Below are 27,518 nucleotides of genomic sequence, written 5' to 3' on the forward strand. Positions count from 1 at the left end.
CGACTAAGTTACACTGCTTTGCTTACGACATTCACCATATTCTGCCTCCTTTGGCAGGCATTTGTCCAAGTCCTGCATTATGAGTCCTTTGGGAGCATTTATCTTCTCTTATTAGCCCGAAATGCCTTACAGACAGCAGGCAAACAGTGATATTTGCCTATTGAATGAAGCAGTAACCTGGTATTGGTATCGTGGACTGAACATCACCGACTTTGTGTCTGGGGGGGGGGGGGCGCAGGGGGTTGTTCCCAACTTTTCATTTTGAAAATTTTAAACTTACAGGAAAGTTTCAAGAATAATGCAATAATGCAACACCCATATATCTTCTATCTGGATTCACCAATTGTTCACATTTTGCACGTTTACTTTTTTCTCTTTTTTTTCCTTGACCATTTGAGTTAGTTGCAGACACATGCTATTTCACTGCTACATATTTTAGATATTAGCATTTAGCATATTTCTCCTAACAACAATGTCCTGTCTGCGTAATCAAGATATTACAATTATTGCCCTCGGAAAATTTTACATTGTAACAATGCTGATCTAGTCTACATTCAGATTTTCTCAATTTGTGCTAATAATGTTTTCCAATAGCAGTGGTTTTTTTCTTTTCTCTCTTACCCAGGATCCAATTTGGGACCACGTTGTTTTGGGTACTGCGTATCTCCTTGCATCTAGAACAGTGCACTGGTCTTTGTCTTGATCTTTCATGAAATACATAGTTTTGAAGAGCCTGGGCAGTTGTTTTGCAGCAAGTCCCTCCAGGTTTGTTTCCTCATGATTAGAGACAAATGACACAGTTTTGACAAGAATTCTTGTGTCCGCTGTGAAGCACGTCAGGGGGGCGCGTGACGTCAGTCCCCCGTGTTGGATGTGAAGGTACCCTTTTCTCTTTAGTAAGTCATGGGGGGGGGGTACTCGGAATATCCTCGGCTGTCCTGCCTCCGCTGACAATTGTTGTCAACTACGGCTGGTTCGAAAGCGTTTATTTTCTAGACTTTCCTCTACGTTTATTAGTTGGTATTCTGCTCTGAAGAAGAGCTTTCTCTCCTCTCTCTTTCCCTTCCTATTATCACCCACCGCCACCTGTGCGAGCTGGCTAAGTGACGTCACGTACTCCCTGAGAACCAGGTTTTCTCATCCTTAAGATGACCCAAGGACCACAGGTTTGCATGGGGCGCCAGTCGGAGACTTTCCCGGAAAGATCTGCAAGGCATCCGCCAGAGAAAGAAGCAGCCCGGGTCTGCCGGGCCAGGCCCCGGCCTCCGTCCTCAGCACTCCCACGTGGGCTCCCCCCGCCTGCCCCGCGGCCCCTCTCGCGACCACAGTAACTCCGGGCGCTCTCGCGAGAGCAAGCCCCTTGACGGACAAAGGTGCGGTCCTCCGGGCTCCCCGGGTCTCCCGTCAACCCCCGCCGGAGCCACCTGCGCGCTGGGCCCTGCCGCGCACGCGCGCGTCCGGAGCCCGGCGGTTGGTGGTGCCGCGCCGCGCCAGCTGTTCCTCTCCGCCCGCAGCTCCGCGGCGCGCGACCCCGGGGTGACACCACGGCGCAAACGCGGTGCGGGGGTAGGCAGGGGCGCGCAGGCGCCGCGGGGCGAGTGGGGCCGCGCAGGCGCGGACGGCGTTGGTGGAAGAAGACCTTCAGCGGTGCCCTGGCGGAGCGGAGACCGGCTCTCTGGGTGGAGGTGAGAAGGAGCGAGGCCGCGGGGGCCGTGCGGGGTTTAGGGGGAGGTGGGCCGCTGCCGGGCCCGGGACCCGGCGAGAGGCGAGCGTAGCGGAGGGGGCGGGAGGGAGAGAGCAGCCTCCACGGGGCGCGGGCCGGGCCGCGGAGGGCAGAGGGGACCTTGCTGCCCTGGCCACCTCAGGTGATGGAGCCGCAGCGCCGGCGGGGACAGGCGCCGCGCCGAGGGCCTGCTCGCGACCTTCCCTCCGCCGGGGGTGCCCATGGGACGTGGTTTCCAGGCGTCCTGCCCAGAGAGGAGGTTGGTTTCTAAGGAAGTTGGATCCTCCAACCCCAAACCTACTCCCCGCCCCCAGCTGCCTCCCTGGAATTGTTGTCGAGCCTCGGGGAAGCCCTTTATTCACTCCTTACCGCCCAAGGGAGGATGCTGTACGTGCAACTTAAAATAGGGAAACTAGGAACCCAACGGGCTATCGCCCGCCTCTGTGCGTGTTGTGTAAGGCGGCATTACCTCCGCCAGCTCCGGGTAATGCAACCTCGGTACGCGGTGCACGGCTACCAAGCAGTGCGTTTTGTGGAGCTCATAGAAGTATGTGGTGATAGCTTGATTCTCGGGTAACACGAGGTCTCTGTGGCTTCTCGATGTTTGCTTGCTCATGCCTGCCGTGCCTTTCCCGTTAGAATCGTGGTCCTGGAAAAGGAAGCGTGAACTAGGCAGGGCTGAGGTCAGTCAGTGAACCACACGAGCCGCACGACGTTTTCAAATTGTCTGGCGGTGGTTTTGGAAAAGAAAGCAATGCTCAAAGATTGTGACGAGTCCCTAGACGGAAGGTGCTCAATACTGAGGTGTGCCTTTTGTCAGTAGATGAAAAACCAGGCCTGTACAGCTTGAACATTTCTATGGGAATGTGCAGTGCCTGCTTTTCTGTCCTTACCTTCCCAAATTGAAGACTACTGGCAGAATTCCAGCAGATGCCAACGTCAGTTGTGAGCATAAAGGGTAATTAGATTGCAGTTGACCGTGTGTAAAAAGAATAGCATCGATCATTTGAATACAAGAAACTGAATTGTAAAATGATTGCTCTGGGAGTGAACTCTGAAACCTTGGGGCTTAGAACAAAGTTTTATTACGGTAGGAGTCAGTACATTGATCCTGAGCCTTTCAACTTGACTCTTTCCTTGTAACTTTATACGTGCGTATATTTTTATAGGACACTTGTTCTCTTAACGTAACGTCTGTCATATCTGACAAGTTTAGGTTAAGAAACAAATTTTAAATGAATTCACAATTCAGAAGTGCAACGTAAGTGTATGTTATGTCCAGATACGGTATAGGCAGGAACTCAGCAGAAGGTTACATTAAGGACTAGGGTAAATATAAATACATATTAGTTTGCTATTAGTAGATAGTCCAGGCATAGTACTTGCAAGGGCTAGCGGGTGCTCTGGATTTCTCTGATATAGTGGGGTAATGGGGCTGCTTGAAGTGGTTCTACAATTGGTTACACATGGCTTTTGACTGCTGCAGGGAAAGATTTCCCGTTATACAAAGAGGGCAAAGGAGTGGTACGTTCAGCATTGCCTGTAGAACTTCTCGGAATTTCCATGCGAGGGTCATATTGGCAGTGGGAAAGCTGGGTAAATATTAATTAGATAAGATGAAAAGTGAAGGCACCTTGGGATTTTGAAGGCTTTAACTTGAGAATGTACACCAATTTTTGGTAGGCAGATTACTGCACGTCAGATTGATCCTATTTCTGGTTAATGGGTAAGAGTATATAGCACTTCTTAAAGAAGAGCTTTGAGAGGGCATATTCTGGATGAATACATTTCAGTTAGTATGGTAATTCTTATTTTAAGAGCTGAATTTGTAGTGGCAAAATGTTAACCTTGAAGATTTTTAATGCATCTATTTTTACAAATTCCTCAACAAATTTACCTTGCTGCTTTATATAGCTCTCTGGCTTTATAACAGCCCAAGAAATATTTTTCTAATGTAAATGTTCCTTTTTTTTTTTCTTAGTAAAAAGTCAAATTAACCCATTTCTTTTCCACCCTGTGAGAAATTTCTTTTCTTTGGAATCTAATCAGAAAGATGACCTCTGTGAATCTCATGAGAAAATCCTTTTATTCTCCAGTGTTCTGGAAGCTCTTTTTAAAGGAGCAGAATGCCTTCTCAACTTTGCTTGCATTAGGGTATAAGCATTAATGATGCAAAGAGAAAACCATATACCTCTTCTAACAGCACTAAACAGTAGAAGGACTACAGGTAAACAAATACTAAATGGTTATTTTTATTCCACTGTCCCTGTTTTTTTTTTATAAGATATGTGTAACACACCGACTTACTGTGACCTAGGAAAGGCTGCCAAGGATGTCTTCAACAAAGGATATGGTGAGTATGCGATTATAAATGTCCAGGTTGGGCTAAGGGTTAGTATTGAATGTCTACTACCCTGTGCTAGTAAAATGAGGTTGTCAACAATAATATACCTCACAAGATTTAAGGGGATAACTTAACAGGTTGTTAGACTTCTTTCTTTAGAGGTAGAGTCCCACTGGCCTTAAAAGCAATTACACACACACACACACACACACACGTATATATATATACACACACACATATGTATATACATATACACACACACAAATATATACATGTATATGTATTAACTATGTGTGATATGTATATATACATATATAAACTATGTGTGATATATATATATGTTTGTGTATATATATATATATATATATATATATATATATCACACATAGTTAATATTACCTGTAAGACCAAATAATATAAATCTGTAATATGTGTGCCCTGGGGACATTTAAAGTAGGGGGTACATGTTTCCTTCTCCAAATAATGGCAACATTTTCGTGAGAGTAAAGCACAATTTGATTTCTTTGGGTGGCATATATTCTTTGGTCCCAAGTAGACATTTATTTTTAGTTTTTAAAGATTAGAGTTTAAACTTTTTACTTTTTGTGTTGTAAACATTGTTTTTTATTAATAGTAATGTTAATTGTATATTTTAAGCTTGCGTATATATATATATCTTCATAGTATTTTCTAATAATTTTGGTTCTTAGAATAGTACATATTCCTTTCATTCATTTGTTCTTTAGCTTATATTTTAAAAATATATCTTTATTATTTTGAGAGGCTTAAAATTATACTTCAGTTATTTCATTATAGTTCAGTTTCTCATGGAACTCTCACCTAATGAGAATACTGTATATTTTCCATATGGAAGGTACTATGGACTAATTTCATAATTTCTAAGTTGCAAAAACTGGAGTGAATGTCACATTTTGTATATTTCTGTGTTTTTTGTGTCTAGGGTTTGGCATGGTCAAAATAGATCTGAGAACCAAGTCATGTAGTGGTGTGGTAAGTACCTAGTATATTTGCAATAGATGCAGCATAATTAACTTAAAGGAACCTATTTAAAAATCAATGTATAGTGTGGTTATGTGAAATAGCGTACTTTTGGCACTGTGCTCTCTTCCCTACAGCTTTGTTCCACTTCCAATTTCAGTGAGAATCCTCCACTCAGCCACTGAAGCCCATAGGCACTCAGGTTGAATTTTGGGGAAGCCCCTTTGTTTTTGTCATAATAAGACTATTCTGAGGGGTGGCCGGTTGGCTCAGTTGGTTGGAACACAAGCTCTTAACAACAAAGTTGCTGGTTCGATCCCCGCATGGGCCACTGTGAGCTGCGTTCTCCACAACTAGATTGAAACAACTACTTCCTTGACTTGGAACTGATGGGTCCTGGAAAAACACACTTAAAATGAATAAAAAGTTGTTTTTTAAAAAGAAGACTATTCTGAGTCTGACTCAAGATATAGAATATATTATATGTATACTTTTTTAACCCATGAAATATTATTATACTTTCATGAATATGTATATGGGCACTAAAAACTTTATTTCCATTGTGTTGGGTTCACACAAGTTTTATTGCCTTTTAACAAGAATAAGTTAATTTTAGCCTCTGTCCTTTCATAATCAGTTGAAGCAAATGTAGAAATAAAATGCATGTAGGTTAGTTTGCAGTTTTTATTGATGTTCATAAAGTCTTTTTTACTGGAAGTTAAGAATGTAGTAAAGGATGTAGCATATTTTCAAAGCATCATTAATCAGAGCTTTTATTCAGTAAGTCTCAGCAATTAGATTAACTTTACATTCACTTTGTTCTCTGATTTCGCCTTTTTGGCCACATCTGTTTTTGGTATTTACCGTTCAAGCCAGTACAAATTTTATTTCTAGATGTAATGATTTAATTAGAAGGGCAGGAGGTATGTAGAATTCTAATACTGTCTCATATTTTGTATAAATCCTGGTTTGTCACTGTTACTCTTTCCCTGGGTTTTCTAGTGGTAAATAAATAACACACGCAACTACCCTACTAGGATGGGCATATTGTTATATGGTTTTGTTAAAATAGAAAAATTATACTCATTTTGAGTAGGGTTTCAGAATTTGCTCCAGTTAGATTTGTGTTGCAAAACCCATCAACTGAAATTTTACCTTCCTTTCACGCTGCTGTGGTGTGGGACTATTAATTCAGATGGTAAGAAAAACAGCATGTTTGTGTGCTTGTTTTTATGGCTGCTTTCGGTCTTGATGAATTGCACCCATTGCTCCAAATTTCTTAGATTATATCTTGATGTTTTTATCATGTGCCATTGATTTAACAATAACATTTTAAGGATTGTTTTGTTGCTTTCTAGCATTTAATGTAGAGCTGTTGATGTTATATGCATGTTGTAAATGTAAATTGCCCTGTTTGATCTAACTAAGAAATCAGACAAAAACAAGCAGTTATGAGCGTGGAACTCAGAAAAATTCTAGCATTCTCTTTGAAATTTGTATCTCTAATATTTTAAACTTTAATAGAGCTTCAAACTAAGAAATGATGATAACAAGGAAGAAAAGTACACTATATTTTACCTTAATTTTGTGCACTAAAATTAAGCTTTATATTTGCTATACTTCAAGTTTATGAAAGGTGAATGTAAAAAAATAATACACTGGGTAGTTGGATCTACTAAAAGAAAATGATGGTCAATTAAATAATTGTGTGAACTATTAAACATGACTAGCATTTTATCATTTTTTACTAAGGCCTTGTCCTAAATGTGCAGCATGATATTCTCTTTGAAAACTTTCTGTGTGGTGGTGATAAACAGATCGTAGTTTCCCAGTTGTTTCATCAGCCTGTAGAACCAGTGTGAGGGAGCAGGGTATTTGGTAAAGGGAGGACTCATATTGCAGGCAGTGAAACACAACTGCTCGGGGTTGGCAGTGTTTCAGAAATGTTCTTTAAAACAGAGCCAATCAGAATGTGCTTTTCTTGACAGTTCATAGATTGTCAGTGACAGGTGCTGACTGTTTGCTTCTCCCTAGAAGGAGATCTATTTCGAACTGCTTGTCATATGACTGAAATGACGCCTGACACCTAAGGAGGGAGGAAGATCTATTTTAAGGCACTCATAGTAATTATGATAGAAAGTTTAAAAAGTAGATAGGTGGAGAAGGGAGAAAGAAGGATAAAACATTCAGTTTTGTTGTTAAAAATGGATGAATACTTTCAAATATTAAAATTGTTTATGCTGAAAGTTTTACAGATAGTTTTGTGGACAAAAGTAATAAAAATTTCTTAACAATGTGAATGTAGTTAATGCCACTGAACTGTACACTTAAAAATGGTTAAAATGGTAAATTTTATATTAAGTGTTTTTTTATCACAATAAAAATAGATTTTTAAAAAATGCAATAAAGGTCTAAAAGAGGGAAGGGAGGCTAGTGCTTCAACTGTTTTGGGATTTTTTTTTTTTTTAAGGACTTTAAAATTAGCTTGAAAGATGATAGAGAACTGATAATCCTTTTTTACACCCTGAAAGTAAAATGTTTAAGAGTCTGTATAGTTTTATCCTTTTAGTAAAGGCATTTTCAGTTTTTTTTTTTTTGAAGGATAGAATTTAAGATTCCATTTAGTTAGAGTATAGGAAACAAGAAATATTGATGAGAGAGGTGAGATGGGAAGATCTAAAACTGGTTAAGATATTGAGAAATTAGAAAGAAGGAAAACAGGAAATGAGTTGCTGTAGAGTAGGGCTGTGGAAAAAGTTAATTGTATTCGTGTCTGATACGTTGGACACTGTTTTCTGAAATGAATATTTTCTATTTGATGAGCTGCTTTTAAGCTAATTATTTTTTATTTCTTACCAGGAATTTTCTACTTCTGGTCATGCGTACACTGATACAGGGAAAGCATCAGGCAACCTAGAGACCAAGTATAAGGTCTGTAACTATGGACTTACCTTCACCCAAAAATGGAACACAGACAATACTCTTGGAACAGAAATCTCATGGGAGAATAAGGTAAGAGAAAGCATTAGAAGTTATTTGTAGGGTAAATTTATCTTGTGAGTAAGATGATAAACAAACCCCAAATATAATCTGAATGAGATCTTACAACCTATCCAGTAGCCATATTTTTTCTCTGCATGTGGCCTTGTTTGGTATATCTCACGTTTCTAGCAAGGCTTTATGAGTACATAATTACCACTTTATATCTTTGTTCTGAACTCTTCTACTTATTCTGTTATATAGCTGAGCCTTTCTTGGGTAGACAAAACTATTTGCAGTGATTTTATTTAATTTTGTTTTATAATCATTGCAAAATTGGCTCCACAGAAAAATGTTTTTAAAAATCTGTGTTTTCAAAGAGAAAATCTATCAAATATTTGTCAAGGGCCTGCTATATACAGGGCACTATTTTTGAGGTATGTCTATATGTACATTACCACATATAGGTAATATATATGTATAGCTGAATAAATTACTTAAGCTGGCTTGTTAAATATCAGGTTGTTTTATTACAGTAATTTCAAGAGAATATCAATATTATTTTTTGCATTGAGATTTTGTTGTTTTGTGCTGTGCTTTATATTATTGGCTGGAAGAGGATTTGATCTTTATATTTTAACCTGTTTTTTGGTGAGAGAATCATGATGAAGCCTGGGGTGAAGGGAGAGGGGTAAAAAGGGACAGGGAAAAATGAAGAGATAATTTATTAAATTTAATATTTGGCTTTCTTTAATGACTTCCTTTTTTTGTTAGGAAGTTGGAGAAAACTTTAGAATTGATTTCTTGAGTCAAAATAAGAATTGAAAGTTACTAATTATTAATTTTAAATCTTTATTTTTCAGTTGGCTGAAGGGTTGAAACTGACTCTTGATACCATATTTGTACCGAACACAGGGTAATTATCTAAACCCCATTTTCTGAAATGTTTTTATAGCCTATAGGGATAGAAAGGTTTAGAATAAGGAGTTGCAATGAAAAGTTTATATAGAGGAAGAACTTGGGAGGTTGCTGTTAGGAATACTGGAAACCTTGTGTGTGCAGTAAAGAGAAAGGAAGACTCCCTTGAGGCAGGGTAAAATTTTGATTTGTAAATTGAACAGATGAACAAAAATATAAATCTTAATTCCAAAGAGGCACATGATAGAAAAAGTTTAGGAATTAGCAGTGTTTGAGATTAGATACTTCTTAAACTATTCTAAAGATCCATGGATGTGATATTTTGCTGAGAAGTTAGTTTCTTAAGAAAACAGTAATATTCTGGCTGTAGAACACCGTAATGAGTAGTTCTGCTATTGACCTGTTTTCTTAGCCTTTATAAATCCCCCCACTTTTCTGCTTCAATTTCTAAATCTAAAAAATGGGGATTGTGTTGTTTCTTATCTGCCTATCATGGGCCAAGGCTTTCAGAAGGGCAGAGATGTGAGATAAAGGCAAAAAAGCATTTCTTCTCAGCTGAAGCAACATTTTGTGTCCTTCCTGCCACACACTGTAGCAATCTTCAGGACACATATTCTCTCTCGTAATAGTCCTGATTGGAGTAAACAAGGATGATTAAGAACTAATTTCAGTATTGTCCTTCAAAACTGCACACTTACCTTCCATCCATTTAACGTCCATGGAGAAAACACCCTAAGGAAAATAAATGTGCTTACTAAAGGGCTGTACCCTTTAAGAAAAAAAGTACAGTTCTCTCCATGGTAGGTTAATAACTTAGAAGTGACGTGTGTCGGGTGTTGTTACCTTTTGTATAGCATTTGGGCATCGGAACATTTAAAAAAATTGGCTTCTTGTAATAGATATGTATTCAGATTATTAATTTGGTACTGAAATACCAAATACCCTTATTCCTTTTTATGCTTTTGTTCATACCTTCAAGAAATTAATCATGAAGTACCCTATCATTTGAACTTACAGTGAGGAATACATAAAAATAGTACATATATTTCTAATCCTAGCAAAACTATGTTTTTAGAGCTAAATTGTTTGAAACATTTTTACTATATATATGCCATCTACCAAAATGATATTTACATTGGGGCAGAGAGGGGATCTTAACTGTAAAGATTTCTGGACACTCACGTTGTTTTCATTGTTATTTTTGTTTGTTTTTCACAGAAAGAAGAGTGGGAAATTGAAGGCCTCCTATAAACGGGATTGTTTCAGTCTTGGCAGTAATGTCGATATAGATTTTTCTGGACCAACCATCTATGGCTGGGCTGTGTTAGCCTTTGAAGGTTGGCTTGCTGGTTATCAGATGAGTTTTGACACAGCCAAATCCAAACTGTCACAGAATAATTTCGCCCTGGGTTATAAGGCTGCAGACTTCCAGCTGCACACTCATGTGTGAGTGTTTATAATCATTCCTCCTTTAGTGTCAGTGCGGTCATCCAAAACATTGGTAACCGTTAGTATGTCGGGAAGGTTACAAGTGATGGCACTTGCATCTCATGCCTTGGTGGACATCCAGCCTCACTGTATGCTTTTCATAGCAAAACATTGCCAGCGGTTAGTGCACTTGGGGCATTGTGCTGTGCTGCTGGTAGTTACTGGCCTCTCAGCCTGTTCCCCAAACTTTACGAAGCTGTAGAATCTGTAGAAGCAGCACTGGGACGGAGAGAACCCAGGGCATGGGTCACCTCCTGATAGAAAGGATCCTTTGGCGGCATTCCTGCTTCCTCTGGTGCCCTACTCAGCTTGGCAATATGTGGAAGCAGGTCTGTTTGGATCATGAAGAATAGCTGCCTAATTGAGCTGAGCATCGTGGAGCAGCCTCAGTAATTCTCTGGAGGTTTACAGATACCCCTGGTCAGATCCCAGCCTCCTTTACTGCATTCACAGATCCTCAGAGCAATTCTGGATTCAGTTGTGTAGGCTGCATCCTGGCGGGGAAATGAATTTGAACTTTTAAATTGCATTTTACATCTTGGGCTACCAGCATTGCTATTATACCAGGAAGAGAAAGCAAAGGACAAGTTGTGTGTTTTTGAAATGTTGTAGGTTGCTCTTCACTAGATATTCTAATTCACTTATGATGACTAAAAGTCAGGCAGTGATAGAGACAGTGGCGTTAACATTGATGAAACAGTATCATCATGAAAACTCGGGGACTAACTTCTGGGATGCTTTGAAGCATTTATTGAGGTACTTCTCGGGAGCCGTGCACCCTAAGGTTTGTAGGGAGGGCGCTTTCTATCTCTAGGATCTATTTTTTTTTTTAATTTATTGGGGAAGGGGAACAGGACTTTATTGGGGAACAGTGTGTACTTCCAGGACCTTCTCCAAGTCAAGTTGTTGTCCTTTCAATATTAGTTGTGGAGGGCGCAGCTTAGTTCCAGATCCAGTTGCTATTGTTAGTTGCAGGGGGCAGAGCCCACCATCCCTTGTGGGACTCAAGGAATTGAACCGGCAACCTTGTGGTTGAGAGCCCACTGGCCCATGTGGGAATCGAACCGGCAGCCTTCGGAGTTAGGAGCATGGAGCTCTAACCACCTGAGCCACCAGGCTGGCCCTCTAGGATCTATTTTAAATGAAATCACAATTGGCTTTATTCCTGTACTTGTACCACTATATATATTTTTTGTGGAATCTTTACTGAGCTCAACTTTTAGGATTCTAAATACTGAACATCTTAAAGAGACCTATAGGTCATATTTACCAGAGGGGTCTGCCTTTGTGCATAATTTAATTGTGTCTAGGAAATTTACATCACGTGGAGGAGCCACGTAAATAAATCAAGTGTTAGCTACACTTTAATTAGGTGGTTAAATTACATAACGGGATTTAGCTCCTTGTTTTGCTTGGTAATTTATGCTAGAAGTTTGTTAAGATCTATAGTTGCAAAATGAGGTCTTTGTTTAGATAGTCTTAGAATTTGTTTCCATATCATAATAATGGTACAAACTAGATATTTATGACTTTTTCTTTTACCATGAAAACAGGAATGATGGCACTGAATTTGGAGGGTCTATCTACCAGAAGGTTAACGAGAAGATTGAAACGTCAATAAACCTTGCGTGGACAGCTGGCAGTAACAACACCCGTTTTGGCATTGCTGCTAAATACAAGCTGGATTGTAGAACTTCTCTCTCTGTAAGAATGTGCTAGCAGATTGTGTCTGCGCTTAGAGTTTCATCTAAGTTGTTAATGAACTTGTGATACAGTTGTAGTTTGCATGTGTTTTGTTAACTTGAATGAACTAGTCATTGTGTATGAAAGAGCATTACACCTCAAGTACGGAAATGTGGGTTCTAGTCCTAGTTCTTCCTGTATTTGGCTACTGTCTGACCTTCTCAAGTCATTTTTTCTCTTTGGCCTCAAAATTTTCTTCATAGATTCATGGGATTTGATTACTATTCCTATTGGTTTTAGTAATTCTTATTAATAATGACACTAATTGAGCTCTTAAATTTCAGGTACTGTGCTAAGGGCTTTACGTGTATTATCTCATTTAATCCTCACAACTACTATAGGTGGTGAGTAGTATCCTCATCCCCATTCTACAGATGAGGGAACTGAGGCTTAGAGAGGTTAGGTAACTTGTCCAAGGTCACACAATAAGTGGCAGTGCCAAGATTTGAACCCATATATGTCGCTTTCCAGAGTTCATGCTCTAACCACTGTTGGGTTGTAAACTGGTATCTCAAAGAATTCAGTACACGGGTATTTGGCTGCACAGTGTTTTAAAATATTTGCTTGAGGCCGTTAAGCATGCATTCTCAAGGACCCTGCTGTCCATACCAGTCCTCTTAATTTCTTAAAAGATTTTTCTTTTTATTAATTAAATTTTCAGTTTCAGTTATTCTAGATTGGCCCCAAGGTGCTTTAGCTTTGGAAATCTGATGCATGAAGTGGTGGCTGTATTGGACTTACATATTATGAAATTGTTTTCTTACTGTTTCTATTTCATCTTCTCATCTTAGGCTAAAGTAAATAATGCCAGCCTGATTGGACTGGGTTATACTCAGACCCTGCGACCAGGTAAGTAAAAGAATAACAGGGTTCGGGTGGAAGGTGATAGAGCAATAATGAAAATAACCTACGAAAAAACCTACAATCACTGTAGGTTGATTCACACCGTTTTGTAACATTTGGTTGTTCATATAAAGTAAAACACATTAAGTACTTTTGCTTAAAATTTATGTATTTCTAGCTATAACTTGGTTACTCTGGGCTTGTGAGTTTGGTTCATCATTCATTATTCTTAACTCTGAACTCCAAATAAAGTTTGCCGTGATTATGCTTTACTCATTACAAGTCAGATGATTATAGATAACCCCTTGTCAAGTTAGTAATAGCTTGTAACTCTTACACGCAGCTGTAATCCATTTCATTGACTCCCTCGTTTCTAAAAAATGCAGATCTGATTGTAATACTTGCTATAAGTGACTGTGCTGTTTTCTTCTTCCTAGGAGTCAAACTGACCCTATCAGCTTTAGTCGATGGAAAGAATTTCAATGCAGGCGGTCACAAGGTTGGGTTGGGATTTGAACTAGAAGCGTAAGATGGTTTTGAATAAAGCATCAGCTTTGTCCCTGAAGGTGAAGAGAAATGAACCCACTATGTTTTGGCCTTAAAATTCTTCTCTGAAATTTCAAAAGTGTGAACTTTTTATTCTTCCAAAGAATTGTAGTCCTCCCCACACTGAAGTTACAAGTCCATCCTAAGGGAGGTGCTTGAAGGCATGCCTGGAAGTTGTCATGTTTGTGCCACATTTCAGTTCCACAGTATTGTTTTAAATGCGTTCCTCAGCAACAGTGTAGTGTCATGTTATAAAGGAAATGACCTGATCTTCCAGTTTGTACATCACGTCCTGCATGTCCCACACCACTTTTTCATAACCTGTTAATATATTGGTCTCTGTGCTGTAGTGGAATCTTTGGTTTTGCATCAGAGTAAAATAAAATAAACCCATCACATTTGAACATAATTGCTCATCTGACTTGCTAGTGGTGGTTTTTTTACATTTGGTGTGATGTGCTTTGAAAAATTCTCTCAGGTGGGATGTATGCCTAACGTGGTATATCTGCAGTATTCAGCCATTAAAAAGCATGTCTGTGCTGTTGCTGGTCCCTTCCACTTTGGTTTAACCTCACTCTTACTGCTCGTCTGCAGTCAGACCGAGGAGTGAAACGGCGTTTCATTCTGCTGGGCAGAAGCACATCTCTTGAGGTACTTGCTTCCCACTGCAGTGTGATAGAGTCTCTCAGACTGGTAGTTTTGTGAAGCTGCTGAGAAAGAGTGAAGGTGTGAGTGGGCAAAAGACGAGCAAAAGAAAGAGTACCATTAGAAATACGACAGGGAAGCGAGTGGTAGAAGGCCAAAGCTGGAAGAGGACACATCTATGGCTCCTCCCAGGTCTCAGGAAAATGGTGATGATGACTAGGTCTAGAAAAATAAGCACCAAAGAATTGAAATACCAGTTTAGAAAAAAATGAAGTACACTATGCTATCTTCACCGCTGACTGGTAAATCACTTTTCTTTGTAAAAGTAGAACTGCTTTTGAAAAAAAAAAAAAATTTAAACATATCGTGTTTTCCTGAAAATAAGACCTAGCCGGACAATCAGCTCTAATGTGTCTTTTGGAACAAAAATTAATATAAGACCCGGTCTTAATGTTATATAAGACCGGGTCTTATATTTTTGCTTTAAAAGCTGCAGTAGAGCTGATTGTCTAGCTAGGTTTTATTTTTGGGGAAACACAGTAAATGCTGGTTGCAACAAATCCAGTCAGTTTAGAAGTAAATAAAAATGAAAATTGCCACTCACCCCTCTCTCCAAACTTTCTTCTATTACTACTAACAGTTTGATAAATATCCTTGCAGATACTTTTTCAGTGTCTTTTAGAGATTACAAATATATCTATATGATATTTAAATGCACACCTTGTTTATACTTTTAAATTTAACAGATAGAGCCCTCTTTCTCTTTGTTCATGTAGAACCATATGTTTTTTATGCTTTTGTATAAATGTGACACTGTTTAGCTATTCTGTTTTGCTGTATTCAGTTGTTTACTTTACAGTGCTGCATTGAATATCTTTGTCCATTTCTTTTTGTCCACTTCTGTGAGTACTGCCAAGGCGGCACTGCCCAGTAGCTTTCTGTGATGATGAAAATGGCCTGTCTGCACCTCCCGTGTGGTAGTCACCAGCCTCAGGTAGCTGTGAGCACCTGAAATGTAACCGGGTCAATGGAAGAACTCAGTTTTTAATTCTGTTTCATTTGATTAGTTTACATTTAAATAGGCACATGTGGCGAGTGGCTGTTGTCGGAGACAGTGCAGTTCTCTAGGATAAATTGAGAAGTGAGACTGCTGACTCACAGGGTGTGCACAGGGAAGTCGCAAAGGTGCCTTTCAGAAATTCTGTACCGATTTGTATTTGGGCCAATGGTGGATAAGAACGCCCATTTCCCCACATTCTCAGTAACATTGCATGTTACCAAACGTTAAAATTTTTATTGGTTTTAGAGATGAAGAGTGGTATCTTGTTTTAATTGGAATTTCCCTTATTGTCAGTGAAATGGAGCTGTTTTCATATGTTTACTGATTGTTTATAATTATCTGATTTACCTGTTCAAATTCCTTGCTCAGTTTCCAAAAACTAGACATGGTTTTTTAAAAAAATTTCAGTGCTGCAAGGATTTCCCCCTACCACCACGAAACATTATCGTTACTAGAACCCAAATTCTAACCACCACTTATGTCCAAAAATACCTGATACCAATCACTCTGATAAAATTTTCTTGTCTTTGTGGGATGAACCATGATTACAGGAGATAGTATAACAGGGAAGGAAAGCAGAGAGAGGCGGGTAAGCACCAAATTCATTGTCTTGTTGGTCCCTGCGTCTTGTTAGCTCTGTATCTACTGGAGGAACTTGATATACAGCGTGAGTGTGGATGGGCTGCTGAGGTGGTGGCGGCGCTGCGCGTGGGGGTTCCTTATGGTGCCGGGAAGAGGGATAAACCACACGAGCTGGGAGCTCACTGCTGTGTGTTAGGGGAGTGTTGCTGTGGGGCATTTTCTCTTCAGATTAGTGTTAAGGGGGGGCTAGAGATGTGGGCTGGAGGGTATAAGGAAATAAAGGAAACACTGATGTGATGTACCTCTAATTAATTTGTTTATCTGATGAAGTTAGTTGTATTTATGGGAAGGAGATGGCTCTAGGTTTGTGTTTTTCTCCTTTCTTGTGCTGTCCCTTTCAAATGATGTTAGTGCAGTGAAAGAGCCCAATTTTGTGTGTTGATACAGCAGTGAACATAGGTGCATAGTTTAAATTCAGCCTTGATTCAATAGCTTTATCGAATCATGGCTGGCTAGACTGTGTCCTAAGTACCCTCATCATGCAGGAAGGAAAGCACATTTCTTGAGCTTACGCGCTAGGTACTGTGCTGGTCCTCATCTAATGTAATGCTCACAACAGTAACTGCAAACATCTCCGAGTCCAGTAGTCCAGGAAAGAAAACCGACAGGTATCCTAGGATGGAGCAGTTCTTGTGCTTTCTCATAATGGAAATCGCGGTAGCTCGCCCCTCCCCTTAAAATGCAGGCAAGCACCTCCCCTCTTCCCCTCCCCCAGCTTTTTCCTCCATATCTTTCCTCTTCCCCCTCGCACTTTTCCCCACTCCAGCCTCGTAACTCCTATGGCCTTTCATTTGATTTCATTTAATTTCCTAAATTGATTCGGGACACTGCTAGGACGTTCAGTCTTCCCTTTTGAGCCTTACTCTCAAGATAACGTATGACTTCATGACAGCCTAAGAGCTTTGTACCTGGGAGTAGAAAACTAACATTGTAGTATATTTGTGTTTAATGTCAGTGGATTCAGTGACTCCACTCCTAGGAGTTTGCCTTAAGGAAATCATCAGATGCACAAAGATTTTTGTAGAAGTTTTATCATAGTAAAGAAAAATTAATACCCATCTAAATGTGCAAAAAATAGGGGAATGGTTAAATGATGGTATATATAGTCATTAAGTAGAATATTATTCAGCCATTAAAAAGCATGTTTCTGAAGAAGAATAACCATTGAGGATTGTTCGCAATATAGTAAGTAGAAAACAATCTAAAATACTAATCTCAATTTTATTTTTTATAAAAGTACATGTATATACTAGAGAAAATGCTCCAAAATACTAGTATTCATTATCTTGGGAAGGTGGAATCATAAGTAATTTTTTAAAATTTTATATTTTACTATATTTTTCTGGTTTTCTAAAGTGAATTTCTTCTGTTATTAGGGACAACTCTTCTAATTAGTAGTATTGTTTGAAAAAAGGCAGCGTGCCCCCTGCAGCAGCACAGCAGGCCGCCCGCCTAACTGGAGGGCTTGGCTCGCAGGTGCTGTGCCCACTAGTCCGGGGCGGGGGGCGAAGGGGGAGGGAGCGAGTCCCAAGTCACTGGCCAAGGCTAGGATACCAGTGGTTCTTACCTGCCACCCTTAGAGAAGTTCCCCACGTAGATTGTTCAGAGTACTGGTGTCGCCTGTGATAAGAAACTAATAGGTTTTTATTAAATTTTATAATAGCAGATTAAAGTTAACACGTCATACTTTATTAATTACTGCAAGAGACATGGAGGACGTCACGATGTATTACTAATCCATCATTATACTCTGAGCACCACTGCCCAAGGGACAGAGGGGGACAATAAATATTCCCAGAGTTTCATTAAGTTACTAAATGTCCGTCCTTCAGAGCTCTGCCAACTTGGCGAAGCCTCAGGTTCTAGAACCTTGGACAGCAGGAGCCGAAGCTATTTCTGGGCCACGCTACAGCTCGCATGCGCACACACGAGATCGCTGTTTAATGCACACGAAGGCCAGCCTTCCCTTTGAGACTAGAGCCTGATCACACATGCTTTATTTCCTCTGATTAGTTTCCTCTGGTTGTTTCCCTTTAGAAACAACCCCTTTTGCCCTCCACTTGAAAGTTGACATTCAGTTTCTAGTCTCAACCTTCTCTAACTCTGCACCCTGGTGATTTTTTGTAAGGAGCTTTTTCAGATGACGGCTGCCTGTCCTCAGAGATCCTGATACGTCTCAGGGGCCTTCTCAGAATGAGGGTGGTCTGACAGCACCATTCTTCCTCGCTCAGAGTTTAAAGGAATTGTCAATTAGGACCAGGTGTCAGTGGATAGAGGCCCGAAGCTTCATCTTTACCATTGAAGGCTCCTTACACTCTTGCTCAGGGTCAGTGACAGCACTGTGAGGCCAGGGCGCCTCCCCGCCTGCCCACCGTGGGTGGTGTGGAGGGAGGAGAGGGGACATCTTGTGCTCTGAGGCCAGTCTCCCCACCAAGAGGAAGGCAGAGGAACTGACTTATCTGCCCATTTCCTTTCCTCCAAATGTACCAATCAGATGCACTCCTTTCCTCTGGTGGGGGGACTAAAGGGGACAGAGGCCCGAGTATGATGCTGAAGGTGGTCCAGTCACATGGAAGGAGATACTTAAGAACGGGGTGCAGCTTTCATAGTTCGTGTGTGCTTTTTTTTTTTTTGGATGTAAGTTTTCCTTGACACCTGCTGAACTGTGCAGCCAGGCTCCGTGGGTAGGGCCGTGTGGGGCCTTGTATCTGTCTGCCTCCTGCGGTTCTGTTTACCATCTCCAGAAGGCTCAGCTTCTTGAGAAGCTGAAAGTATATTTAGAAGGGTATGTTCCCAGGATGAGAGAGATTTGGAGCCCAGGCTGGTGACATCAAATACACTGAATTTATCTCTTGGTCTATCCTGTTCTGGCTTCAGAGAAGTAAGAGTTTCTAGTAGGTTGATGCCGTTTGGTGTGGTTTCTGTACCTTGAAGTCCCTCGTCTCAGCTCGTCCTGGTCATATTTCTGTTCTACGGCCTCATCAAATTCTCCTTTTTTCCTCTGGACATGGAATCTAGATCTTCGACTTTGAAACCAAATTTGGACTCTTGACTCTGGAATCCCAATTTCCTTAGCAGGTTGCTCTCTGGAATCAATCCCAGTGAATGCTGTGATGGGGGTGTGTAACTGGGAGGAAGTGTAGCTGGTACGACGCCGTCTGTCTTCTCTACGACGTATGAACCTTCTCTTCAGGGTGATGTTGGCCTTAGCTTGCTTCTAAGCCCTTCGCAGGTTCTGGTCTTTTCTGAACTCAGTGCCTAGTTTTTCGATCCTAGGCTCTTCGATATTGATTTCTAAAGCGAGCTTTTGTTTGGTAGGGTAACCTGGGTAAGGTTTTTGATTGAATGCTTTGATGAGGATTTTGAACGGGTCTGTGAATTTGGTGGACTTCGTCTGATTCCTTGCTTGGAGCGTTGTCTTGGGCCTTGTTGGACTAGAGTCCTGAAGCTTTCAACCAGGAAACCAATAGGTGTGCTTCTAAGCCATAGCTGATCTCTGCCTCCTCCCAGAGATCTGGCTTGTCACCTAGGAAATACATCCAGACCTTAAGGTAGGGGTGAGTGGCGGACATGCTTCAACATCTCTCCCTGGTGATGCTCATGCACCCATTCTGCTCGGTCTTGGAATACCGCTACTGTTGTCCTCCTGGAGAGCTACCTCCTAAAGCTCACTGACTACTCCCAGAGTGTACCCCGTCTAAGAAGCTTCTCCTGACCTCCGAGTCGCTGCTGCCAGCTGCCCGTCAGTACGGCAGGCCTCTTGGATATTCTGCAGGCACCGAACACCAATGCTCTCACTGTCTACTTTGCGCTTGGAGTCTCAGCCAGATGTCTGCCTTTCTTGAGAAAGCTTCCCCGACGATCTCCTGACGCCGCTTACCGGCCTCCCCTCGGGCTGCTCCCACTTTGTGGAAACATCCTTATGGTAGCAGCAGTCACACTGATTTCAGTTTTGTTTATTCATCTCCCCTCCTGCCTCGGAACTCCCAGAGGCCTATATTTTTGTCTTCCTACCTCCAGACGCCTTCCAATGATAGGCACCCAATGGAAGTGCTGAATGAATGAAAATGGGCCGGCCATCAGACAGCATGGCAGTTTGGCTTCCAGCTCATGGGGATTTCTGCATACAGATGAAGGTTCTCCTTTGTACTGTAGTTCCCTATGGCCATCAAAGCAGCACAGATAATTCCTGGCATTTCTAGCAACCCTTTGAATTATGACATAACATTCTGTGACTTCACTGCTGCAATTGAAAAGGGTTCTGGCAAGATGGTCATAATTGCAATTACACTTGACCCCACTGGGTGCCGCTGTTGTCACTGCCAGCAGAAGATGACAGTCCAGCTATTGGGTCTCTCCCTTCTGCCTTTGAGGTCAGCTTATCCTTCCTTTTGTCCTCTTCACTTCCTTCCCCAACACCTATCTACCCATAGTTTGGAATCTCTACATTCAGGATTTGGTTTAACCTCTAAATATTAAGCCTTGGGGAAAGGCAAGGAAATTCTCCATCTTACTCTGGCCCAAATCCCTTTTGGTCTGTTGAAGGTTTTGTTCTAGCCAGTGGAAATGGGGAACAGTTGGTCACCCTTGCTGCGTCTGAAAACCCTTACTTAAAATCATATTTAATTCCTCATGTTTCCTTTATAAAAACAATAAATCTCATCCTTTCTTCCTAGGTTTCCTTTCCAAGTTCTTAAGCCCCTAACAGTGTTCCTTCCTTCTCTGAGTCGCCCTCCCAGGCCTCCATACAGCTCAGTCCCCGTTTTTGTAGAGACCACAGTGTGGACCCAGTCTGACAGCTGCTGAACAGGAAGGGCCTGAGATCAGGTCAGGAAGCCTGGTGCCTGCTCTGCCCCCGTTACCATTTGGCTGCCTACACTTTCCTCATTCTGTGCCTTAGTTCCCGAGGGCCTGGCCAGCTCCAGGTGTTTCAAAAGATGGTAGGGATGATGGAGCGGAGGAGACTTATTTTCTTGTTTCAGAATATGCTTCAGGGTTATTGTCTTTTTCAGTAATTAAGGATGATATACTGTAAAAATACTTAATATTTTTAACATGGGCTGACAATGTAAGGACAAGGCTACGTTTCCCCTTTATGAGAATTTAAACATATTCTGCAGGTCTCACCAACAACCTTTTTTTTCCCACCCCCACCAAACATGCAGAGAACCCATTCTGTAGTTTCTTTTTAGTCCCTCGCTCTTTTGTCTCATTCATCTAACTGGCTTATTTTGTTTCTGTTCTTCATCATCTAATTTAATGTTCTCCTTCTGGCAGTCCTCCTGAAGGGGCGGGGGGTCATCCATAAAAAGTGAGCTTGTGAGTAACCATTCATCTACAAGGAAACAATACTTGTTTGTGGAGCGCTACTCTGGGCCGGGTCTGGAATGGTCCCTTTCCGTACGCCATCCCCCAGAATCCCTTACAGCCCCTGCTATGGTCTCACTGTCCTCCTACAAGGAAACTGGAGCTAATAGGGTTAAGTGGCTGAAATCTGAGCCCAGTTCCACCAGACTCCAGGAATCACCCTGTCAGGAGCACTGGGCAAATCTGCTCTCCCTCAGAGGAGCCGAGATCCCTCATTTTGAGGAAACACTGCTTCATCTCCTTGAAGCGCCCTTTCTCCTGCCTGCCTCACTTTGTACAGGGGTAAGCCCATTCATGCCACAGAGCTATACATGTCACCATTTGCTGAACAATGGAGTGGTTTTTAATTTTTATTCTACAGGGGAGCATTTAAGATCTTGCTCCCTAGCATAAGTTGTCAGTTTGGCTCAAACTCATCAAAAAATTAAAAAAAATTTTTTTTTACAGCTTATTCTGAGGAGACGGGAGTACTTACTTAAAAAACTATCTTGTTGAAAATAAATATTTCTACATATTTGCTCTAAAGGTCAGCCCTTTCGGAAAGGTATAAAAGGAAGTAAAAGAACTTTGTCTCTGAGCTGAAGCGCCTTCTGACAGCCTGTGCTCCACGCAGACTTGGCTGCACGGAGAGGAGTGGCGTGGGAAGCCAGCAGACTCCATTCGAAGCACTCCTTGTGGCTCCAGACAGCTCTTGTGCGTAGCAGGGTGACCTCTGGTGACAAAATCACAGGAAGATGCCAGGGACGCAGGAGTTAACCGTGTCCAGGAGTGTTTGCATTTTTAGAGGACGAGGCTGACTAACTCAGAGGAGACTCCCAGGTGGCCTGGGCAGGGGAGCCCTCTACTAGCATCCCCTCCCCCTCGGAGCTGCCCCGCCCTCTGCCTGAAATCACCTACCTGCCTCTGGGAGGGCAAGGTGGAGCATCTCTGCAGTGGACAAGTCTTCTCTACAGGTTGCTGCCACACGGTTGGGTGCTGAGTCATTCAAAGTCTCGGTGTGGGTGCGACCTTTGTCCCACTTTGCTTCCTGGGCCTCTGGCTCTGCTACCCGGCTGCTGGAGCTGTGCCGGGGCTGAGGTAGCCGCCCTTCTCCCAGGACAGCTTGCAAAAACTGGTACTCTGTCAGGCTGTTATTTTTCTTATAAATAAGTAAGTGTAGGAGGAAACTGAACTTATTGAATCTATGGTTTTATCACAAGCAAAATGAAGGGCCTAAAGTGCCATTTTAAATATTGGAAAGGGCAAATTTCTTTGTGAAGATGAAGAACTTTTCACACCTGGCCACTTTTCCTCCTCTCTTATCATCCTGGCTCCAGAAGGAACCGGAGCTTGTGACTCTTGCTGTAGAGGCTGACGGAGTTTCCATCTGAAGCTCTAAATGGGTGCGTTTTTGTTTTGTTTTTGGGCTGCTTAAGCCTAGAAGAAAGGCTGCTCATTTTCCTCCTAGGTCTTTAGCCCTGAAGTCTGGCCAACTTCAGAGTGACATGGGAAAGGCTGGGCATAGCGGTGTGATACTCCCTTTCACAGCATTCCTTCCCAGGGACCAACCCTCTCATCTGTTCATTACTGAAGGATCAGCGTGTGTATGTCAGCGGTGGGATTTCTGGATGCTGAGCTGTGAGTCATTCTTTTCTTATGTGTATTTGCTGCACAAACGTGTCATAGTAAAATAAGGGGAAAAATGGTATTTGAAAAATAGAAGTAACCAAATTATATAGCTCTTATATAATATTTGTAAAAACTCTCAACAAAAAACATATAGCTATTTAGAAAAAGACTTCAGAGGCAAACTTTTGAGGGGCATTTTTTATTATAAATTTAATGTGGTTGATTAATGAAAAAATCACAATGAAGTACCGAGAAAATTTCTGTCAATATAAAAATTTTAGCAGCATTTCCATAGTTTCAGGCTCTAACATTAGTCATACTTCCTCCCGCAATCGACAAAAGAATCCAATGGGACTACAGGAGAGCATCAAAATGCTCAGCTTAGTAAAGGCCTCAAGGAGTCCCTCAAATCCAGTGTGTTGTCTGGTATTTCAGCCTCCTCCCTCCCGAATTTCTAGAATGGCAAAGCACTTGCCTCAGTATTTGAGACAAGAATGCCTTTCTTCCAGCTGCAGCGGAGAAGAGGACTGGAAATATAAACTGGACTTGATATGTAGTGCATGATTATGTGTCCTTAATGCTGTACATTCTCTACACTGACGGCAGTGAAGGGCCACTGCAGGGCTGACCAATATCTGGAGGCAGTGGTGGGGGTGGATGGGGCAGGGGACCCGAGGTGGGGCGCGCACAAGATGGGGGGGGGCTGGTGCCTCACCACACACTTCTCTGGGGCAGCTCAGAGCCTGGCTGTCTTGCTACCTCCCAGGTTAATGGAAGGGTTCATGAGAAGGGGAGACAAACAATATGAAAATATAGTACTGGCAACCTATTCCCCCGCTTCTTTGGTACTTTCCAAAATTCTCTGATCAAAAAGTATAAGGGAAGCACGCCATTAAAAAATTACAGTTTTAAGTATTTACAGAAGCAATTAAGATATATTACAGTATATGAACAAATTCTTCAGTGAAAGCACTTGTGAACCGTTCCAGTATTCTTCACTAGCACTCGGACACACGTACACCTTCCCAAATTCGTATCATCCATCCTGCATCTCACTTATCTTACAGTAAATTAAATGGGAAAAATATCATCTTCCAATTTACACTTTCCTTTTAAAAGGTTCTTAAAATTTGCCACTGAAATCATTATGTACAAAGATTTGTTGAATATTGAATTCTAGACAATTATCTCCACTCCCATTCTGAATATGTTTGAAATAATGCTACCTATTCTATGTATACAATATATCTTTAATATATAAGTAACTGCACCACGTTCTATCACCACGACACCAGCTGAATGCACAGTATTATGTACAGTAGTTAAGTTCGCTCTAGAGGATGAGCCTACCACCGAGGTGGACAGCGTGGTTCGGAGCCCCCTGCACGGGCTGGGAGAAGCTGGTGGGAAGACAGCCCATGCACGAGCAGGACGAGTGCACGGGAGTGAAACGTGGCCCAGGCCTCCCGCACTTCCCCACACCAGGCTACCCCTTGGTGACTGGGGGGGAGACGGCACGTCACACATAGGGAAGGATCCCATACATGAGGAGAGCCATGACAGCAGCACTGAACAGCCCAGCCACGGGGACAGTCACAAACCAGGCCACGAAGATGTTCCGGAAGAGGCGCCAGTCCACAGCCTTCCGGGAGCGGATCCAGCCCACAGCCACCACGGAGCCCACCTGCAGGAGCACAGACATTTTAAGGTACAAAGAGGCCGCACATTTACAGGTGAGACACAAAATCCACATCCAACCGATGTAAACTGGCTAATCCCAAATATACTACATTATAAAATCACCGGTTCTTTCCCCTAAACTTACTAAATGTTTTTAAAATAGTTTAAATTTTAGGTATAATTGTTGTAGGATCATTCTATTCGGTATACAGATCAGATGCACTTTTCCACCTATATTCTGCTCTATTTGAGTGGAACTTTAGCCAATTAATTGTCCTCTCTGCACCTTATAAATTCTGAATGACCGTTTTAAATATTCCCCAGGTAGGATATTGCTTACTACAGTATGTGAAACTGCTTTCATTACATGATGAAATGGCAATAATGCATCCTTTTCTTAGAATATCAGCATCATAAAATGTTGGAGCTGGAGAAGACCTTTGAGAATCTGAGCCTCGTGGCTGGTTTTACAGAGGGCAGAGCCCTGGAGCTCAGGGATGCCGAGGAGAGCAGAGACGGTAAATCACGGCAGGCTGAGGACTAGAACTCAGGTCTCTTGACTACAAACTGGTTTTCTCCATCATCTCAAACTGCCTTGTACTTTAGCTAAATAAAAAAATAAAATGGAGCATAAATGTTACTGGATCTAAATTGTCAATCATGCATCACAAATGAGAGATACTTGAACATCTGAATATTAACACTAATTCAAATATTTTTCTAAACACTTGCAGTTCATTTTATGGTCTGTTGAAAGTTTAAAAAGGAAAGACACTTTAAGTAACCTAGAAATCATAAGGAAGTACAGTGCCCATAACATGAAGTTCCCACTTCATGCAGCCCCTGGGGAAGCTCAGGGAGTTCCTCAGGGCGCCTGGCCACTTCTGGCCCTTGAAGCACTCCGTAAAATTGGCATTGTCTCTCCTGACCCTCAAATACTTTAGAATCAGCAGCAGCCAGTGAGGTTCAAATAGCAACCAGGGTGTAACCACAGGAAAAATAAAATCCAACACTTGCAATTGCTTATGGAAGCAAACGGGAACACCAAGAACAGCACATTTAAAGGTGGTGAATCTGACATTTTGTCAACCCATGCCATCGAGACCCCAAACACTGGCTTCTGAGATTAAATTCTTCCTGTTACTCATTGTTCCCAGCACATGCCCCCTTCAGTTGTGCGGGATTATTTTGCGGAGAGGACACTCAAGTTTCAATTTTATCTACACGCTCTTCCCTTCTTCGAACACTGTCTAAAAAGCATAAAGGTAATATAATATTATAGCAAGTTTATGTAATAGGGATGGATAATCACCCAGAACTCAACGACTATCATATTTATATATTCCTGTCTAGTTTTTACAAATGCGCCTTTGTTTGTAAATAGGGTAGGCTATTATTTCCTTTGTTAAAAAAACAAGCATCTTTCCACAGTGTCAGCTCATTGCCTTTCTGATCATGTAACGTCATCCATCCTTTAGGGGGTGGATGTGCCTTATTTAACCATTTCCAATTTGCTTCCGATTCTTCCCTATTACAAACACTTTCATGATTAACATATTCATTCATATAGCTTCTATTTAGGATTTAAAAATAATATTCCCTGAAGTGGATTATAAACTAGAGATGGCATTTAACACCTTGAAATAATCTGGAACTGACAGAAAAGTTGCAAGAACTCCCATACACCCTTGACCCAAATTCACCGATATTTAACATTTTGCCACAATCTATGAAGAAACATTTTTATGTGATTAAAATAGCCTGCTCCTCGGGCAACCCTCTCCCCCTCCTGTCTGTTAAAGATTTAGCAATCCAATCTTTACTGCAATAGTTGCAAAATGGTGATTTACCAGCTCCTTCCCAGGCCTCAAGTGGAATGTTACTTTTTGCTTTTTCAGGTAAGAATTGTTTTTTCCAACTTTTGCCCACCTTCTCATGGGGGTGGTTCTAAGCAAGAAACCTGACAAGTAGATGTGAGAGGAAGCAGAGAGCTGGAAAAATCAAATATAGGGTCTAATTCCTGAAAATCTGATGGGATTATGATTGTATGTGAACATTAACACCATTTGAATTGTCCATATTCGTGGCTTTGCTCACATAGGAACTCTTTCATGCCCCATCTCTCATATTTCACCCCACATTTGCCACTTGGGACTGTTGTGTGCAGAAGAAACAGTGGGGTAAGAGAATCGTGTTATGGGGTGATGGCAACTGTGAACTCTTCTTAGCACTCCTATTATCTGGACTTGGATGAGCGACTCGCTCTCTCTGTCCACGGCAAGTTCTTGGAGACAGGATTCTGTCCTTGAACTACTGCAATGACCAGCTCTGGGCTTTGTCCAGAAGTCCATGATCAATGACACTGGACAAACTGACTGGAATCCAAGTTGAGCTCTGTCTCAAGTCTGTTCGACACACGACATCCTCTGGGGTCCCATGTTAAGGAGACTGGTTTTAAGTGCCAGCAAGCTATCCTGACACTAATCAACAGCTCTAAGGAAACAAAGCCTATCATTAATCTGTAGAGATTTTCGGGCAATGATAACATATACGTATATTCACTAAGGTCCTGTACAAACTGCATATAAACCCCTTAGTAACACCTCCTTATTACAGTACAAAGGATTGGGGAAATGACATTTAAAGATAAAAATATGAGTGGAGTTTTATAGACATTTTATACTTTTCATCTATTTCTACAAGTTGGATTATAGAGTTTAGTGCTATTAGCAAAATTAGTATTCTCGGTTATAACACTTCACACATTGATGTTAGATTGCTAATATAGTTTAACAAAAACAACCCAGAAAAAAAAAACTTGTGTTGTTTTTTCCAGAGATCTCTTTCAACTGGTGTGAAAGAGTTCTAGGCTTGCTCACACAGGAGGGTTAATCATTAAAAAGACAGGGTAACCTTTATTTCAAAGCAGCCCC

The 27,518-nt window shown here is 41.5% G+C and overlaps 2 protein-coding genes across 16 annotated transcripts in view; one reads left to right on the forward strand and one right to left on the reverse strand.

Annotated features, from left to right (window-relative positions):
* Positions 1–875: 875 nt before the first annotated feature.
* VDAC3 (voltage dependent anion channel 3) lies at positions 876–15,051 on the forward strand. Of its 6 annotated transcripts, XM_081047000.1 has the most exons (10): positions 1,631–1,685; positions 1,866–1,982; positions 4,008–4,076; positions 5,029–5,078; positions 7,926–8,078; positions 8,909–8,961; positions 10,182–10,409; positions 12,005–12,155; positions 12,986–13,043; positions 13,475–14,568. In XM_081047000.1, the coding sequence occupies exons 3-10, from the start codon at positions 4,010–4,012 to the stop codon at positions 13,564–13,566; spliced, it is 852 nt and encodes a 283-aa protein (XP_080903126.1). In that variant the 5' UTR covers positions 1,631–1,685; positions 1,866–1,982; positions 4,008–4,009; the 3' UTR covers positions 13,567–14,568. The 6 variants fall into 6 exon arrangements, with proteins under 6 accessions (XP_080903125.1, XP_080903129.1, XP_080903126.1 ...); XM_081046999.1 differs by lacking the exon at positions 1,866–1,982 and having other exon boundaries at positions 876–1,685; positions 13,475–15,051; XM_081047003.1 differs by lacking the exon at positions 1,866–1,982 and having other exon boundaries at positions 1,342–1,685; positions 12,986–13,047; positions 13,475–13,706.
* An 8,027-nt stretch (positions 15,052–23,078) lies between these two features.
* SLC20A2 (solute carrier family 20 member 2) overlaps positions 23,079–27,518 on the reverse strand; it is a 104,918-nt gene continuing 100,478 nt past the window's right edge. For all 10 annotated transcript variants that reach the window (XM_081047010.1, XM_081047011.1, XM_081047007.1 and 7 more), the window contains one exon: positions 23,079–24,589. In XM_081047010.1, the coding sequence (XP_080903136.1) occupies positions 24,425–24,589 (165 nt within the window). In that variant the 3' untranslated portion in view covers positions 23,079–24,424. The remainder of the gene's footprint in view (positions 24,590–27,518) is intronic.

The sequence above is a fragment of the Rhinolophus hipposideros genome (genome assembly GCF_964194185.1).
Source record: "Rhinolophus hipposideros genome assembly, chromosome: 4".
In the NCBI taxonomy this organism is placed as follows: domain Eukaryota; kingdom Metazoa; phylum Chordata; class Mammalia; order Chiroptera; family Rhinolophidae; genus Rhinolophus; species Rhinolophus hipposideros.

Bases quoted from the DNA above. Each gene is read 5' to 3' on its own strand.
- VDAC3 (XM_081046998.1), top strand. From the start codon at position 3,190: ATGGCTTTTGACTGCTGCAGGGAAAGATTTCCCGTTATACAAAGAGGG. The intron at 3,248-4,007 runs GTACGTTCAGCA...TTTTTTTATAAG, and splicing joins ACAAAGAGGGCAAAGGAGTG to ATATGTGTAACACACCGACT. The intron at 12,156-12,985 runs GTAAGAATGTGC...TTCTCATCTTAG, and splicing joins ATTGTAGAACTTCTCTCTCT to GCTAAAGTAAATAATGCCAG.